Source organism: Quercus robur, chromosome 8 (genome assembly GCF_932294415.1).
Source record: "Quercus robur chromosome 8, dhQueRobu3.1, whole genome shotgun sequence".
NCBI lineage: Eukaryota > Viridiplantae > Streptophyta > Magnoliopsida > Fagales > Fagaceae > Quercus > Quercus robur.
Genome location: NC_065541.1, coordinates 54,218,735 through 54,238,755, shown reverse-complemented (window position 1 = coordinate 54,238,755; position 20,021 = coordinate 54,218,735). Strand labels below are relative to the sequence as shown.

Here is a 20,021-nt window from a genome sequence, read left to right as displayed (position 1 = left end):
AAGAAAATAATATCTTAGAGTGAGCAAATTCTTGGAGATCATCATCACAATTTAACAAAAAGCTGGTTTGGGACTGGGGTGTGGCTTGATGGTAAGAGTTTTAAAATTGCTTCACTTGATAAGTGATTTGAGCGATAATCTCAACAAAATTCTGGTAATACTCGTGGTATTATTCATTATCGTCACACAACGTAGGTTTGATAATTACACACTGAAAACCCATTTTTTTCGTTCAGCAGAAAAAACAAAGCGGGTCTGGGAAATATCACTCTCACTCTCAGGGAGTCAGCCCCCGACAAGCGCGGGTTCCAACTTTTAGATAGTGAAAAAGGTTGGAGTAGTAGTAATGGAGTGGGACTCACATGATCTCAGTTTCAATTCATTACTCTTAACTCTTCTCAACTTTTTCTCTTTGTTTTTTTGCTCTCTTCTTTGACCTTTTCCTCTCGTTTAAGCTGCAAAGCTACTCTTTCTTTTTTGCTTCGTATCTACTATACTATTATTAGACTTTAGATTCCTTCAACGAAGCTATATACAAGTCAAAACCCATCTGACAATTACCAACTCACCCTTCCATTTTATTTTTGTTAACTTTTTTTAGTTTTTAATTATTCTTGAATTTGGATAACTGATGGCATTTTGTGGATTAGATTTACTTTTTGAACTAAAGGGGGCGTGTTAATATTCCTTAAGTCTTATTTTGTTAACTGAATAGAAGAATCTAACCTTTTAAGAAAAAATGGTTTAATGCATGGGTTCTTATGCAGATGGTCCTTACATATTCCACAAAGTTTTTATAACAAATTAAGATATCATAAAGTTGCAACACAAAATAAAATAAAATAAGGGAAAAAAAAATTATAACTCACAATACATGCTTGTAAGAATGTTGTAAGGTTTTTTTTGGTGTGTATAGGGTTTTTGTTAATAAATTACCTTTTAAATATATATTAAAAAAAAAAAAAAGTCATGAGTTTTCCAACATGTTTCTTTTTATTAACTTTTTAAATAAAGTATCAACTAGCTAGAGCACTAGCATTGAAAAATGATATGCTATACTATTATACCATCCCAAAAAGTCACTTTATTACTTATACCATCCCATTTTACAATACCTCCCACATCCTAAAACTCTATTCTTATTAAAATATTATTCTTTAATCTTTTTTTATTATTTCTTTTTAACCAATTTTTTTTTTTTCAGTTCTACCTTCCTAGGCTTTCCAACCGTTTCTTTTTTTTTTTTCCTCAGCCTCCCTCAACCTCTAGCACCAGCTCCTCTCATAGAACCACACAGACCCATCACCGATCAACCCACCATCGATCAACCCACAACCCAACCACTACCCAAACACGACCCAAACCACGGACCCAACCACCACCCACAACCCCTTTAAGCACCGGTCATAGCCAGAAAAAAAAAAAAAAAAAAAAAAAAAAAAAAAAAAAAAAAAAAAAAAAAAAAAAAAAAACCAGCATCACAACAGAACCATCACGCACAAACACAACCATCAAACCTTAAACAGAGCAACAAACACACATAATCCAAATATCCGCCAGCGATTCGATTAACTGATTCCGGCGACATGTACAAATGAGTTTCTCTAAAATCCCACCGGAACAAAAATCCCAATTTATAAAAAAAAAAAAAAAAAAAAAAAAAAAAAAAAAAAAAAAAAAAAAAACCAGCATCACAACAGAACCCGATCTCCAATCTCCGATCTCCGTGACCCACGCCGTGACCAATTAGCCATACCCACAACCCACTTCAGCCCACTCCGATCTCCGACTCCGCGACCCATGCCGTGACCCGCGCCGTGACCCACTTCAACCACTCCGATCTCCGTGACCCACGCCATGACCCACTCCGATCTCCGTGACCCACAACTCACCTTAGCCATACCCACCACTTCCTTTAAGCACCGGTCACAGCCCAACATCACAAAGCAGATGAGAAAGAGATGATGATGTTTGGGTTTGAAAGAGGAAAGAGCAGAGAGATTGAAGAGAGCGGAGAGAGCAGATGATGTTTGGGTTTGGAAGAGGAAAGAGCAGAGAGAATGTGAAGAGAGCGGAGAGAGCAAATGAGAAAGAGAGACTGAAGAGAGAGAAATGGCGGTGGATTAAAATATATATATTTTTTATACCATTGTGTTACAGTACAATTCTAAAGATAGAATTATACTGTAGCACTATTGTAAAAATTTTTACAATAATTGTGTTTAGCATCCTTTGATGCAGCACATTTTAAGCCATAAAATGCTAAAAAAGGCTTAGATATAGCATTAGCATTTTTCAATGCTAATGCTCTAGAAGTTATAAATATTATATTCATTGGATTTTGAAAACTCCATATTTCTGGAACATTCTAAAATAAAATAGAGAATAAAACAAAAGGGATTGAGTATTATTTTCCCACAAACAGGCGTGTAAAAATTTTATTATTATTATTCAATAGTAGAGAGAGAGTAGATTTGAACATTAAATGTTTTTATTAGAAATACAAATACTAGAACGTACCAACCTGTTCAAATACAAATGCTCCTGGAAAATAGATGTGTAAACTAAGCATGCATTTATGTCTTGCTAGACATTTTTTTTTTCATCTAGTCACTATTTTAATTTTCTATTTTCTAATTGGTCTCCAAGAACATCTTTCACATATTCAATTTCATAATTGGTATTAATGTTCAATTTATTTGGACATTCTGTTAGAGAAATTACCAAGAAAATGATATTTTGGTTACAATATAAATAAAAATATAAACGAACAATGTCGGACTGAGGCACGGAAATCTCGCTTTCTTTAAGGAGGTTCAAGTTCTTTGCAATTGGAAAAGCCTAGAAATTGATGCAACAGAAATTCACTTTTGACTTGTCCCCTCCAGAATACAACAGCCCAACAGTTCATTGTGTAGCTCGAACCAACTTTGCATAAGTGGTTGAGCTCAAAACTCCTCCAAAAGAAACACCTTTTTTTGGCCCGAAATCTCTCAAGTGTTTAGGAAAATTGTTGAATTCACTCACTCTCACACACTACTCACACACTACTCACAAATATTATAGAAAAAGAAGAGAGAGCTCTTTGCTTTAACTTTTTTTCTTCCTTCACTCTTGATATGAAATTAGTCCGTAGCATAACTATATATATAGTCTTCTAATCCTTCTCATAACCTACATGTTATTTATTAGTTTAGATAACTCCACTTAATTAATTTAATTTAACTTACATACATGTTAAACTCTTTTTTTAACAAATTCCACTATAACTCACCTCTTTATTAATATTCAATTAATTTAAGTTTTAAGGTAGTTTAATTTAAAATGCACTAACACAATCTTACTCACATTTTTACATTGTGCAACATTTATAACCAATAATTTCATTGTTATCTTGTTACATCTTAAAACAATTGTAGGTTATTTTATATAGAGCAAAAGTTTTAGATTAATTAATTATTATAGTTTTTTAATTAAGTTATTTTTTTCAATATAGAGTTTGTTTGAATATCGCTTATTGTTGAAAACTGAAAACGCTGTAGCAAAATAATTTTTAAATGTGTGAATAGTACATGAGACCCAGTTTTAATGAAAATTTTGTTGAATTAGACAACTTGTGAGTCTCATGAACAGTGCACGGGATCCACTGACAGAAACACGAACGCGTTCATTTTAGTGCAATCCAAACTAAAACATAGAAGTGCCTTTAGAAAAATTATATTCTTAGGCTCCTCTTTTACTGTTTTTCATGCCAATTCAAAATAGGAGATTAGGATGTTTTGGATTACTTCTCCAAATCTCTGCTCTCTAGTTTAAACTGCGTTTTTTTAAATTAAAATTTTTTTAAAATTTTTAAATATAAAATTAAAATAATTTATTTTTAAAAATAAACTGCACATGTCACATGATAGTAAAAAAAAAAAAAAAAAGGCTTTTACCAAGGATTTGACATATATATTTTTCTTTCAGGCGGTGGACCAATCTTTTTTTTCTAAGCCCCAAAAGTCGGTCCTAATGTTGTTTTCTGTTAACCATGGGCCTATTATTATTATTTTTTATTGGGGTTAACAATATTTAATAGGATTGACTGTTTTCCTACAGTAACTAATTTAAAAAAAATTTAAATAAATAAAAAAGAGAGTTGAGAAATGAAGAATCCTAGAACGAAGCTAGTGATAGCTACAGTTGGTATGTGTGTAGTCAGTCCCATTCAAAAACACTTTACGAAAAAAGAATTAGTTAATTGTTAGTACTTTTTATATATAAAAAAAAGGTCAAACTCAAACACCACAAACTCCATATGGATGAGGGCACAACCTGGTCCTCATCCTTCCAGCTAACATAGCTGCGAATCAAACCCAAAATCAAGAGTTTGGATATTAAATAAACAAACAAACAAAACTGTGACAAAAACAAAATACAAACTCAACTCAACTCAACTCCCACGCGACCTCAAGAAGCACGTTGGATTGGTGACTGTATTGATTTGTTTTTTATAGACTTAGTGTGGACCCCACGAACGTGGTCTAACAGGTGGACTGATAATAAAACTTCAAATAATACCTGATCGGCTGATCCCCACGTGATTTACTTTGGCGCGTGGACTTTCGCCTTTCCCAAACTACATCTACATATGATACGACCAACTCTCCACCTCATTAGTAAATGACAACTACACCAACTCAAACTCACAAGGTTAAATTTGGGAAATTTATTTTATTTATTAAAAAAAATAAATCAGACTCCACTCCAATAAGAGAGCAACACGTGGCCACTAATGAAACCGCTGGTTAATACTTCCTCTGCTTTGAGCTCCGTGAGTTTTGCCACCTTTTCTCATATACAAATAATTTTTGTCAATCATAGTTTATAACTTCATAGTCGCCATTGGGTCTTAGTCATCATGATTATGTTGATTATGTTAAGAAGAGTCTTATAAATTAATTGATACATTTTAGAATTAATAATGTTATAGATTTGAATTCCCTTTCTTCTACCATCGAATTATTATAAAAAACATTATGTTGTAATTTTGAGATTTGAGGCATGTAAAGGTTTAAGTGAGACTAGATTCCCCACTATTTATCTATTAAACAAAAACATTTTTATTTTATTTTAATTTAATTTTATGGATATGCTAGTGTAGGGGACAACACAAGAAACTAAACCCAAGTCAAATAGGAATGGGTTGAAATATAAGCTTGATGCAATTTATTTGTAGAGGTGGATTGTTAAGGTTAACCATTTGAGCCTTAGTAGCCTCAATTGGTGAATTTAAAGAAAAAGAAATATCTAAGTCAATAGTTTAAGAAGAGATTAGTAGAAAGAAAAAGCAAGGAGTATTATTCAAGCTTTCTCCTCAGGCTATTCGAGGAACAATTGTTCTTATGATAACAAATCTTTTGGTTATACAATTCCTAATTCCTCTCTCTTTTTGCGTTCCATGTTTCTCCAATCCCCCATCAGGAGGATTTTTCCTACTATATATAGTTACTGGGATTGTATCCTTACCTTCCACTTGGAGGATTGTTGATCCTTTATTGGATACTTGTCCCACCATTGTTTTGCTGGTGTTGGTAGAGTAGGATGTAGGGTGTGGTGACACTGTTTAAGGGTCATTCTGCCATTAATATGGCTGATTGGGTTGGTGCAGTGCATTAAATGTGAAGGTAATAGGTGTTTTATCTAGAAGCTTCCTCATTGTGTTACTTGCACATCTCTACTTCCTTCCTCGGTGTTCAGTCATATGACCTTGGTAGTTCATTTATAGTCTCTTGAGGAGTGTACACTCCTTAGCTTCCTCGGGCGAGTCGACTTCCTTGGTTTCACTATCTAGATTACCCTTATTGTGTTGGGCTTAAGATAATGAGTAGTCGGGCCCAACTGCTTCATCGGTCCAAACCTATTTGGTAATATTCATTCTTTAAGCCCCCTCCTCCCACAGCTAGAATTTCAACTCATGGTGTCATCTTCATGATAATTGCTCTTATCATTAGGGTAAGACACCAACCGATTTTTTTTTTTTTTTTTTTTTAATTTGTGTTGGTAGAGCTCAAACTTAGATTTTTTATTCCACGATAAGAGACTTTTATAGTGGTGCTAATTGAAATTCACAAATAAAATATATATTTAAAGTATGTATTATGTATTTGTTCCAGGAGATTATTTATACTATTACCTCCGTCCCAGTTTGCTTGTTCTCTATTCCATTTTGGGATGTCCTAAGATATTGTCCTGTTTCTAAAAATAAAAATTATTAGTTTACTAATATTTCTATTATACCCTTACTTTATTTTTAAAACTATTTGAAAACAAAACTAACTAATATTAAAAAAAAATCAATTTAATTGGGGCACATTTTTAGTTGCCTCATTAAGAATAACTCTTTTTTAAAAAGCTGATAAATTTATTTAAGGGTTGTGGGGGCCAGTCAATCAATAATTATTAAAACCGTGTTAACTAGGCCTGTGGCCTATCTAAGGACGTTAAACCATCCGAGAAGGCCCACATAAGGTTATAAGGGGAACCAAATGAAAAGAGGAGTAGATATCACATGAGATGGGTCCAGTATTCGTCCGAGAACAAAATCCTTCTCAGCAATATGTGTCCGAGGACGACCTGAATGTCGTATTGTCACAAACACACTTCGAAACTATATTACCACTAAAGGTGGGACATGGGGCCAAGGATAAGAAAGAAAAGATAAACAAATATCTTTAACAACTGCTATCTCCACATTAATTGTCTTTCAACCAACTCTCTGGCCGCATTAATGTGGAGGTGATGCTTGAACAGTGATGAAGCAGCCTTACAGCTGCTAGTTGGAGGTTCTAGGAGGTGTTGGATGGGACAGGAAGGGATCCCCCGAATCCAACCTACACGTATGTGGTGAAAATAACACCAAGAGGGTAGTATATAACAGGGAAGAATGCATTAAGGAAAAGGACATTGGAACTTCTAAACAATTGATGCTTAGAAGAAAATCTTACGAAATAAAGAACTTAGCTTGTTTCAAGGATAAATTGATCGTAATATTTGTATTAATCCGTCTAAAAACATTAAGTTTAATCGTTTTTCTTCTAAAGTTAATCTAGTTCTTTTATATCCACGCTCTACAAATTTATTATTTGGGCTTTTAGCGTTTGAACCCAATACGAGTTTGGGATTGACACAAATTGAGTCCTTACAATGGTAGTTTTGTAAACTTATACATTTTTATAAGGCAGACAAAATAATAAATGATGTTTCCTTAAAATGTTTGACTTTTCAAACAGAACAAACAAATTGGGATGAGGGAGTAATTTTTTGGTCAAAATGCAAAAACATCCTCCAAGGTTAGCGACAACTATAAAAACACAATTAATCAAAATGCAAAAACATCCTCCAAGGTTAGCGACAATTGCAAAAACACAATTAAGGTTTCAATTCTTTCTTTTATCTCCTTTATGTTTCTATATCTGTCAAATTGACTCGTAGAACTAACTTCGATTAACTCTTATAGACAGAAAAATCATGCAGCCATCATATGACCGCATAAAGAAAACTCACCAAATGATTCACTCCACTAGTCAGGTGATAGTTATGTGATTTTTCTATCCATAAAAGCCAACCTAAATTAGTTTCAGGGCATTCTCAAAAAAAAAAAAAAGAGTTTCAGGGGTCAATTTGACCGATATAGAAAACCTTAAAGAGCTATAAGGAAGAATTGAAATTCTAGGGTGGCATTTTTGCAACTTATTCATCTAGGGGTTTTTTTGTATTTTGGCATTTTTGTTGTTGTTGAGTTTACTTTTTAGCAATTAATATTTTTTGTTGTTGACATCTTTTAGCAATTAATTTTAAGCTCAATAAAAAAAAAGGCAATTAAATAATTTTAAGCTTTTCAACTGAAAATAATAATCTTCCCATCTATAGTCGTATTTGTAATAATGAACAAAAGCGACCCTAATAAACAAAACAAAGCAAAACAAAAGTGTGAGTTACGGTGAAGAACTGAGCTGTGAGAGTTGTGATAGATAGCTATCGGTCAGTATCATTCTTCTTCTGCTTCTTCAGTTCTTCTTCCTTAGCCTTAGCCACAATCTCTCTCTCTCTCTCTCACCAAATGGAACTCTCAATTCTATAACTCCACCCCCCTCTATTTCCCACATATTTACAACCATGCCATCCCTCCCATCACCACCGGAACCACCAAACAACCACCGCCACCACCACCACCACCACCGCCGCCTTCCCCTCCTCCCCATACTCCTCCCTATACTCCTAACTCTAACCCTCATCCTTCTCTTCCTCCTCCTCTCTCTCCTCCTCTACCGCAAACTCTCTCGCAATCGCACCACCCCATGTGACCAACAGCGCCGCCGCTTCTCCTACTCCCTCCTCCGCCGCTCCACCTCGTCATTCTCCCCCTCCACACTCCTCGGCCACGGTGGCTTCGGCTCTGTCTACAAGGCCACTCTGCCTTCTGGCCAAGCCTTAGCTCTCAAGCTCATGGACTCCCCTGGCTCTCTCCAAGGCGAGCGTGAGTTCCACAACGAGCTCTCCATCGCTTCCTTTCTCTCTTGCCCACACATCCTCTCTCTCCTCGGCTACTCCTCTGACCGTCGTGGCCGGAAACTCATTCTGGTGTACGAGTACATGCCTAACCGTAGCTTGCAAGACGCTTTGCTTGACAAGAAATGTGCTGAGCTTATGGAATGGACGAAAAGATTCAACATTGTTGTCGATATCGCAAAGGGTCTCTCTTATCTTCACCATTTGTGCTCTCCACCGGTTGTTCATGGTGATATCAAGCCCAGTAATATTCTGTTAGATGCTGATTTCAAGGCCAAGATTGGAGATTTCGGTTTAGCGAGGTTGAAGACCGAGGATCTTGTGGAGAAGAAGGACGGAGTGGTCGAAGTTGCTGAGGATAACGGGTCTATTTTGGAGGAGACTGAGAGTGTGGCCACTGGGTTCGATGAGGTTATTGTTGATCGATCTCCGGACAGTTGTGTGGTTAGGATATTGGATTCTGAGGCCTCGCCGGAGAATGTGGCGGTGGTGGTTTCGCCTGAAGGTGGTGTCGATAAGGCAAGCACATCGGAGGGGTTTTTCGATAAGATTAGTCTTGATAGTGGCAAGGATTTGATTGGGAATGGAAGAAAAAATGGGGGTTCGAAGAGGGATTGGTGGTGGAAGCAAGATAATGGAGGTGGGTCTGAATCGGGTAGAGTGAAGGACTATGTGATGGAGTGGATTGGGAGTGAGATAAAGAAAGAGAGGCCTAAGAATGAATGGATTGCATCGCCAAGCTCGGTTGAGAATGATGGGTCGGCCTTGAAAATTGAGGATAAGCAGAAGCAGAAGCAGAAACAGAAACAGAATAAGAAGAAGCAGAGGAAAAGATTGGATTGGTGGGCGTCTTTGGATGAAGAAAGGATGAGAAGGAAGGAGAAGAATAGGAAGCCAAGGGAGTGGTGGAAGGAAGAGTTTTGTGAGGAGCTTTCAAGGAAGACAAAGAAGAAGCAAAAACGAGCGCTTGGTTCAAGTAGTAATAGAGAAATGTGGTGGCAAAAGGATGATGATGATGATGAGGTTGAGGATGTGGCGGTTGTACAAGGGAGGAAGAAGAGGAAGAGTAGTAGAGGTAGCATTGATTGGTGGTTGGATGGACTAAGTGGAGAGCTTAGAAGTTGTCGAAGAAATAGCCAAGATTGGGGTAATGGAGATATACCCAAGAGTGGTGGCGTAAGTAGCACGCCGAGTATGAGAGGAACTGTGTGTTACATTGCTCCTGAATATGGTGGTGGTGGGTTGCTATCAGAGAAATGCGATGTTTATAGCTTTGGGGTTTTGCTTTTGGTTGTTGTTTCGGGGCGGAGGCCGCTACAAGTCACGGCCTCACCAATGTCAGAATTCGAGAGGGCTAATTTGATCTCGTGGGCTAGGCAACTAGCTCGCAATGGGAAGCTCTTGGACCTTGTTGATTTGTCAATTCATTCATTGGATAAGGAGCAGGCATTGCTTTGCATTACAATTGCACTGCTATGTTTGCAGAAATCGCCAGCTAAACGGCCTACAATGAAAGAAATTGTGGGTATGCTATCTGGTGAGACTGAGCCACCCCACCTGCCATTTGAGTTTTCACCTTCACCACCTTCAAATTTCCCGTTCAAGTCCCAGAAGAAGGCCCGGTGAGTTATGTTAGTTTGCCAATTTCATTAACTGTAGAGTGTACTGTTGTAGGGCGTTTTCTAATTATCATGTTTTGTAGAAATTGATGCAAAAAGAATGAGAAAAAAAAAATATTGTTCACTTATCAAAAAAAAAAATTGTTTATATTGATAAATTAGAGCTGTTGTTGCTTCATTAGTTGGATAACTACTCTGGCCTACAAATTTCTTTTCGTTATGAACTTTTGGAGAGCTATCATTTAGGCGCAACCCACTCTTGTCCTTTACTCCCACAAGTTGTTGAATTTTAGGAATCCCAGGTCTAACAGTAAAAAGAGGTTTGGAGACGTTTCTTTTACTTTTAAAAATGGTGAGGCCACCTTAACAAATTTTTTCAGTGCCCTGAGACTAGAATCGAATGAGCAGCTTGCCTTTTATGACTTTAGGACCTATGGGGCCCTGGGAAGATTTACCCTTTCTAGTTGTCTGCTTCCTTTTGAAAGTTGGCTGATTTTAATGCCAAAAGAGCATCAATTTCAGTAGAAGGGAATAGCTCTTTGGCCCCAGTCATCTCCTTTACAAAGTGATTTGCTGTCACTGTTGAGCGAAGTGGGAATTCCACTGCCCATGTAAATGGGAAAACGATAATGTAATTGGACTGTACTCATTTCTTTGATTAATTCATGCATATTTGCTTTCAATAAAAGTAGTGGGAGAGATCACGGGATCAATTCTGTACAGTATGTGAGTTGCATTTACCTAAATTTATTTACTTTGCCTGAAACAAATAAGATAAACAGAGTCGAGAGAAAGGTCAATGTCAATTTCGTGGGTGAAACATTATGCCTTCTGGAGTTCTAAGTTCTAATCACAAGCTTAATATGGCCTTTTCTGATTACAAATTGCTATGTTATAACGTAAATGGACCACAATCCATTGCCTTGTCATTAGGTAAACATATGGTAGTTCTATTATGCTCGCCTATTAATATGCCTAAATAATTCTCTTAAATAGTGGTTGAATTAGATGTTTAATCTTAACTCTCATGTTAGCTGCCATAAAGCGCAAAACAAATTTAAACAAGATTCATGTTAGCCTCTATTCTTGAGCTTCCAAATTACCTACTGCATAGTTAACCGCGGGGGCAAGTATGATTTCCTTGTGTTCTCAACAGCTCAGTAGGATACAGAAGTATACAGCCCCTTCATATCAAATCAAATCACCTGGTTTCTCGATATATACAGCAAGCCTGTTTGAGTGTTTGACTATGTTGACTCATATTAGCCTGTACTTGGTAGCTAGGGTGTGTATTTTAAATTTTTAACATGGTTCTTATCCTTATAATTAGTATGAGGAAAGGTGTAACAACGAAAGTGCATATATTCTTCTTTTCAACAGTTGAGAAGGAAGGAAGCAAGAAATTGAGTTTCAGATTAATTATTGTATTCCTTACTCTAGAATGTGTTATGCCTTATGCTATATGTAATGACTTTTAAAATCTCCTTTAACGTGGAGTTTTAATGCGCTTTGTGACTTGTATTAAATTGATTGTGAGATTCTTGACAGTGATGACAGCTCTGGTTGGAATATTTCCTTTTTAGAATCTAAAATGACTTCTGAACATCACCTTTTGCGAATTTGTGTTACAAGTTTCTGTATTGCGAGGGTGCACTGGATCACCAGATAGGGCATGTGACCAATTTTGGACACGTGTTGTTACATCCAATTCTCAAATAGTCAAATGCACTTGACAGAATCCAAACCCATGTTGCAATTGATGCAACGTATAGTGTAAAGACTTGTTACAAATTTCAGTACTAATTTTGTACTTGTTCTTTGAACCCAGTAGCTGATTTTGTGCGAAGTACAAATTGGGTTTTCCTCAATTATTTGATGTTGAAAATTAGCATACAAAAATCTGTTGTACAGTCTAAATAACGAGTCTGTTTCTTGCTACGACTGTTGATGCCCAATGTATTCCAATTACACCTTGCTATAAGAAGCTCTTACGTTTACTTAGCTGATATGGATTCAATGATTGAATCTTGTAACAAATTGTGAGGATAATGGTATGGGAAGGTAGCAATAAGAAAGATTCTTTGGGTTCTGACAGTGGGACATGACATCTGATTTCCAGCAATGGATTCAACCACTTAATTGGCACAAAGTAATTCTACTATATAGTCAATGGTCTGATAATTGAGGTGTCATGGGCCTCTTGTCTCATCGTTGAGCTCTGAATACTAAGCCTGGCGTGGGCATGGTTAGGCTCAAAAGCACCTTTGCTTTATTTACTTTGGGTTTCCAACTTTCCATCATTATGAAAGGTCTTTATGGTGTAGTCGATAGTCGAGACACTTGTACAATGCACTCTTCCCATTTGTTTCCCACATGGCTATTCAAGTGTCGAGAAATACGATTGAGATCATCTCTCACAGCTTAGTTAAATATAAAAATTTCATCTAATTTTTAGTTTTTGGAAAATGCTAATGAGTGCTTTTAGGGCACTCGTTAATAATCCATATAAAGAAAGTTTTTATAGAAAATGAAAAAAAATAATTAATATTTTGACAGTTTTTTTCATTTCCCATAAAAGTGGTATTAAAATTTTCTTAAATTTGATTATTAATGAGTGCCCTAAGGGCACTCGTTAGCAAAACCCTTAGTTTTTTACTCCATGTATAATTGAAATTAGTTGCTCTGATGCAATTATAATCAATGATTGAGATTGAAAGGTGAAAACAATTTTCAATCTCAACAATTAAATTAAATATATTAAAAAAAATTTAAAAAGTTAAAAATATATATATAAAAAAAAAATTGTGAGAAAAAGTAGAGTATTGCACCTGATTCAATTCTTCCTGGTATCTAGTGGCGGCGCTAGGGTGTTCCCAAGAACACCATCAACTTGAAAAAAAAAATATATATATAATAATTAAATTTTTTTTATTTGTTTACCCTTCAAAAAAAAAAAATAGGAACACCCTCAATCAAAATTAGGAACACTATGCCAAAGCCTTTTAGCTGAATTGATACCTCTCCATGCACAAAGTGCTTAGAGTTTAGGGGAGGAAAGGGTTCGAGCTGTGGAGTTAACAACATGTTGTAATTATTTCTCAAAAAAATTAGGAACACTCTCACAATATATATATATATATATATATATATATTTGTTCTATTTTCAAGCAAAAAAAAAAAAAATTGTAACAGAGCAAGCGACAAGCCCACGAATTCTCAAAAAAAAAAAAAAACAATGGACTGCAAGCCCATGGAAAGCCCAACAGATAGTAGCAAATCCAGTAACCCACGGATTCTTAAAAAAAAAAAAAAAAAAAAAAAAAAAAAAAAAAAAAAAACCTAACTTAATATATTAAAATCAAATCGGGCCTCAAACACTTCACAAACACAAGTTACGCAACAACCAACAACCAACAAAACGGATGGAGAAGGAGATCGCAGATTGCCAGATTGGGCCAGCCTCAAACTCAATCTCCCATTCAAACAAAAGCTACATCTCGACGTGCTGCTCGATTGGTCTTTCTCACCTCGCCATTGTGCCCGACTGCGCTGCCCCTCAGCCTTAGGCCTCCTTACTCCCTCAACAGGTATTTCATCTCAATCTCAGTCTCTCTTTATTAATATTTACCCTGTTTTTGGCTTTATCTGGTATTGGTGTTGGTGAGATTATTAATTGTCTTTTAGTGTTGGTGTTGGTGTCTTTTGGTGAGATACAATAAGTTGGCTTTATTTGATTGGCTCTAGTCTTGTGATTGGGGGCCATGGGACATTGGGGCTTGTCTGTTGAATTGGGGGCATGGGGCCAGGGTAGTGCAAATGTGCTGTGTGCTAGTGCTAGTGCAAGTGTGCATCTAATAATCAATAAATAATGTAATAAATCACTCTTTTTAAGACTTGGACTTCAGCTATACGGCTTATATATTTTTGTGCTGCACAATTTATTGATTTTTTTTTTTTTTGTTAAGTAATAGTGTGATATTCCAAGTATCAAACAACCATAGTAATTAGTTGAATTAATTAATTTTGTTTGTTTGGGATATTAATTAACCAATAATTAATTGGGGAAAGCAACTAATAAATAATAAATAATAATTTAATTAACTAGTACATTATAAAAGACAAACAAATTAAATTATGTTAGGCTAAATAACAATTAATAATTTTATAATTAATGAAACAACAATATAACAAATTATGGTTTATAAAAGACAAACAAATTAATGAAACAACTAAACAACAATACATATGGGAAAAATTCCTGGAACCACCATTGGGAAAAATTATGCTTCTTAAGGAATACCTTGGGAAAAATTCCTGGAGCCGCCATTGCCGGTATCTCTCTTTTCTATGATGTTCTCCATAAAGGAATCAAGTATTATGTGGCCCTCTTTGAAGGGGTAAGCTAATTAAGTGGTAGTTTATGATTGTTTTAGGAGAGTTTTTCATTCTATTTGTTTCGGCGATAATATTTTCTAAAAAACGAATCATTTAAAAAAAATGTTTTTTTTTTTTTTAATAAAACTATCTCATTTTTCTATGTTTGGTAACAACTTAAAATGAGTTGAAAAACAATCTCCTACATTTTCTTATTTAGCTTGCTATAAGATAAAGTTTTTTTCCAAAAAAAATTTTGTGGAAAATAATCTTTAAAAATAAGTCATTTATTTATGTGGACTAAAGATAGTTTTTTTTTTACTCATTTTTTCTGATGCTACTACACATTAGAAAATACGGAAAACTATCTTTACACAAACTTTACCTCAAAAGTTCTTTACCTTCTGGAATGTTTGATAAACTACAGTGATAAATGTTTTTAATTTGTTATATCAGTTAGGTAATCAAATTGATAATAGATTTTAGATATGAAAAATGACAAAAAGAAAACAAAATAAGTGTTTTGTTATTTAATACTTAAATCTAATCAATCCAACTAATACTTTATGTTTTATCATTACCATTATTATTATTATTATTATTATTATTATTAAAGATAATAGTCAAGATACATTACTGCACCCACCTAATGAACACCTCACTAAAGCTCAGGCATATGAAAACAGCAAGTATAAAACTTCATTATGTGCCTTTTGCATACCAATCTTCATCCCAACCGTCCTTATTTTTGCTTTCTTGTTAAAACTATGAATAATCTATTGGACAATCCCCACATTAACGGCTATCCAGTTTTCCGGCTAAGAATTCGATTTGATTTGGTGAGATCATTTTGTTTAAGAGGGGTCTCATTCTTGCTACTAGGATTTTTGTAATTACCTTATAGCTAACTTAGTAACATTGCACAAACTTATTAGCCTAAACTGGCCAAGATAGCTACCTTTACGGACTTGGGAGTTAAGCCTAAATTAGCGTGAGATTAAGCTCCCTAAGAGCCCTGTTTGGTGTTGGTGTGGGTGAGTGTGTTTCAAACACTTTTGCTCTTTGTTATTTGTCCCACATTAGTTAGCAGTGAGTTCTCTTATGTGTTTATAACTTATAATTTATTGAAAAACTTAAGAGATATCGTAAGATAGTGAGCCTAATGTTGGATTTGGGCTTGTCCATATCGCACGGTCATGTATAACCCAAAAGTTTGGATTTGAGCCTTCATTTTTTCTCTCTCCCTTTTCAGCCTATTGAGAATTAAATGAGCAGCCCATTGGGCATTTATTGTGCACAGTGATTATTGACTTTTAGGCCCGTTGAAAAGCCCACTAATCTATTTTCTTCTGCTTATTTATATCCCTAACATATCTCATTTTTCTCTCAAGCTTTCCTCTCCATTTTTTAGTTTGTTGGGCATTAAATGACTAGCCCATTGGGCATTTATTATGCATAGTGACCATTGACCTTTTAGTCCATTGAAAGCCCATTAGTCTATTTTCTTTGGCTCATTTATAACCATAACCATAACCATAACATACCTTATTTTTCTCTCAAGCTCTCCTCCCTTTTCTAGCCTATTGGGCATTAAATGAGCAGTCCGTTAGGCATTTATTGTGCACAGTGTCTATTAACCTTTTGGCCCATTGAAAGCCCACTAGTCTTTTTTTTTTTTTTTTTAAAATTTTATTTTAAACCCTAACATACATCGCTTTTCTCTTAATGCTCTTTGGTCTATTCTTCTTCTCCCACGAATTTTTATATTTTTGTTTTTGGGTTTAAGAATTGGCAAATATAAGGTTGTTCTTGGTTCTTTGTTATTGGAAGTGCGTCCATCTCAAAGATCGTTGTTATAATCTAATTCTAGAGGGTTGTTTGGTAAAGAGAGCCACTCACACCAAGTTCTACTCTGAGTGGTACGAATCAACCTTTAAGAACAACTTCATTGTTTGATTCTATAGTTTTGTGAAATCTTTTTAACTTTCTCTTTTAATTTTTGTTATTGCTAATTTTCTAAGGTTTGTATTGTTGAATCAAAACTTATTTTTTCATTGCTATTTTCCAACATTTGGTTCCTCCAAGAACTCATATTTTGTTTTCATTTCCATTTTTTGAATCCGTTTCCTATGAGAACAAAAAACACTGTGTACTCTATTTGGCACTTAATTCTTACATATGAAAAAAAAAAAAAAAACTATTTTTTTCACTAATATAATCACAATCTTTTTTCACAATGTTCAATATTTTTACAAAAATATATATACTGCTGAACTCATTTTGCTGAAAATAAAAATGCCACAAAGTTGTTTCCATATTCCATTTTCATTCACACATTTTTTTGAGTATTGAAAACGAAAACAAAAAATAAACCAAAACAAGGTTTTTCCTGTGTGAATCCCAAGAAAATAGAAAATAAAAACAGAATACGTATTGTTTTCAAAGTTACCAAAAGTGGTCATCCAACCTTCTAACAAATACTGGGTCACTTCAATAAACTGTTCACATAATGCGGATAGAAAATTCCTAACATGTCTGGGCTTGGAGTTTTGAGAACCAATAAATAAAAACACTTCTGACATCTTTATTTCCTGAGCTGATGGAATTTCTCCATAACTCTACATTATCTTCCTGAGTAATACATGCTAGGAATCACGGCTGCTCTGATAAATAGATCATCAAATTTTTGAATGAAGAAGTAAATTTTCCATGCCTTTCCTGTCCCTTTAACCAACCAACTTTCAACTATGCTAGTGAGCCACTTTTTACCGGAATAAGTCTTGTGCCACTCTAAAAGCCTGTTTCTCATCAATACGATGCTTTTGAAGATTCCCAATAATAGTGCTCATGTGGTTTCCTTTAGCACAAGAAGACAATAATGCTTCTGAAGGATGGTGCTTATTGGTTTCTTTTGGCATAAAAGGACATCAATAATATGGCCTAGACCCTTGAATTGTAGGCCTCTTTCTGAACTCTACGTATGATTCCCCAAAATCTAGAGTAAAAAAGAAGAAAAATTCACTTTTCCTATTCATCTGTCATTATTCACCTCTAAAAACATAAAGTGACACAAGACTTATTCCTTTTTACTGGGACGGATTGTCAGCTTTGTTGGGTGAATTTGCACATTGGAACTTGGAGCTCGAAAGAGGTTGATAATGAGTAATGACGATTCCAGTTGCAATCATTATTTTCTTTATGCATCAGAGAGAGGATCTAGCATGATAGTGTCATCGTAATCGGCTCAGACACTACGACATATTTGGAGATTCCATCATTAGGAAACACAGACATAGGAACAAAATAATTAAAAGAGGATTAACATCATATTGATTTTTCTATGATATACGTATACAAGATTATACTCATCCTACTAATTGTTTACTACATTTTTGCTAAACTGATTGTTTACTACATAGATACTGGCATACTGCCACTTTTTCAGGATATGATGACTATGAAGGTGCACCCTTTGTTTATTGGAAAAAATCTACCCTATTTTCGTTGCATGTTTCTTCTCCCTCACATGAGAGTGGACCCCACAGCATTTCATCCACAAGGGATTTGGATCTTTCTGATCTTGGTCTTGAAGGAATATTTATGTATCAACAAGATGACCAACCAACAGTAGAAGAAGATGATGTTCTTCATCCTCCACCTCCACCACCTATTTTTCCACCTCCACCTTTTGTTCCTGACAACCAGACTTGTCTCACCTATTCATCAATAACAGATTTGAAGCATTTATTCACCATTGATGATGCTCCTCCTTCCAAGTGGCATGAAAAGTTTTTTGACATGTACTCACGGTGTACTATTGAACTCCATGCTCCAAATTCCATAGTTGCCTAAGTAATTGCTAAATTTGTTGCAAGGCTTACAGGAAGACTAAGAGAATGGTGGATTTCCTTAGGAGAATTTCAACAAAGGCTTGCAGCCCATTCTCAAACATTGGAAGATTTCTTTACAATTATTCATAATGAATTCCTTGAGGCACCAACACACTACACAAAAGTTGCACGAGAAGAATTTCTTGCCATGAAATGCTATTCATTTGAAAGGAGAGATTTAGAAAGACACTTTGATCGGATGTCAAGGCGATTTTTTACCATCAATGGCACGGATGATGTGAATATCAAGCAGACTTTTCTCAATTCTCTTCCAGAATCATTGGTAGATGAAACCCTTCGAATAATGAATATCTAAAGAATAACTTTGAATCAAGCCTCATTAGGAGAAATTTATCAGCATATGCTTATTGCCCTGGAAAAGCTTTGCAACCAAAGAAAGTTCCTTTCAGAAATGGAGAAGATTCACAAAAAACACAAATACATCTGCAACAGGAAAGATTTACAGATAAAATGTCATGAAAAAAGCTATGATTGTTCAATAAAAAAGAGAAACCACTTCAGGAAGTATTCTTTAAAGAAGAGATACTAGGTAGAACCAAAGAAAAGGTTTTTCAGGAAGAAGAAATGGAGATTCCTCAAGAAAAATCAATTTAGAGGAAAGACTTCCAAAGTTTGCTTTGTATGCAGAAAACCGGGACATTTTGCAAAAAATTTCCCAAAGAGAGAAAAGGCGGCAAAGCTTCTTGAGTAAGCCCAAATTCATGTAGAAGACACTCCCTTTTCTGATGTAGAATCACTCTATTTGTTAGATGACGAATATTCTCCTCAAGCCCTAGTAGTCATGGGATACTTTACAACAGAAGAAGTCTCAGATTCTGAATTAGTGGCCTTAGATCCAGAAAACCGGGACATTTTGCAAAAAATTTCCCAAAGAGAGAAAAGGCGGCAAAGCTTCTTGAGCAAGCCCAAATTCATGTAGAAGACACTCCCTTTTCTGATGTAGAATCACTCTATTTGTTAGATGACGAATATTCTCCTCAAGCCCTAGTAGTCATGGGATACTTTACAACAGAAGAAGTCTCAGATTCTGAATTAGTGGCCTTAGATCCAGAAATTCAAGCCATCTATACTTCCCAGCCTACTTTAGTCTCTTTGGCAAACTCCATTCCTATTACCCAAGTTCACATTCTCCTTGACTCATATTCTAGACCGACCCTTGTCATTGCCCTTTTTGATACCAGAGCAGCAGCAACAATCATTCATCCCAAAATTTTACCTGAAGAATTCTGGTTACCTCATTACTAGATGTTCCATGCAACAAATGGAGAAACATTCCCAATCACAAAAAAAAAAAAAAAAACCCTATACTCATCAGAATTTTCCCAACCCTCACCATAAAACATCAGGTTCTTGGATCACCTCTCATTGGTAGAGACCTTCTTATAGGCTTTGATATCCTTCACCAAATACCTAGCCTTAGATGGTCATCAAAAGGACTTTCACATAAACAGCATCTCCTTACTTGGACCTAAGTTCCTCACTTGTTCGTTGTTGATCCTTATGATTCTCTAAGACTCCTGATCATTAATGATTGTTGTACAAATAGTCATTCTGAGTTCTTACA

General features: G+C 35.4%; 1 protein-coding gene across 1 annotated transcript; it reads left to right on the top strand.

Moving 5' to 3' along the window:
- Positions 1 to 7,966: 7,966 nt before the first annotated feature.
- Positions 7,967 to 10,350, top strand: LOC126697056 (receptor-like serine/threonine-protein kinase At2g45590). Its single transcript, XM_050393880.1, has one exon. The coding sequence runs from the start codon at positions 8,161 to 8,163 to the stop codon at positions 10,177 to 10,179; it is 2,019 nt and encodes a 672-aa protein (XP_050249837.1). The 5' UTR covers positions 7,967 to 8,160; the 3' UTR covers positions 10,180 to 10,350.
- The last annotated feature ends 9,671 nt before the right edge of the window (positions 10,351 to 20,021 follow it).

Excerpts from the sequence above, each read along its gene's own strand:
- LOC126697056 (XM_050393880.1), top strand. The coding sequence starts at position 8,161 with ATGCCATCCCTCCCATCACCACCGGAACCACCAAACAACCACCGCCAC.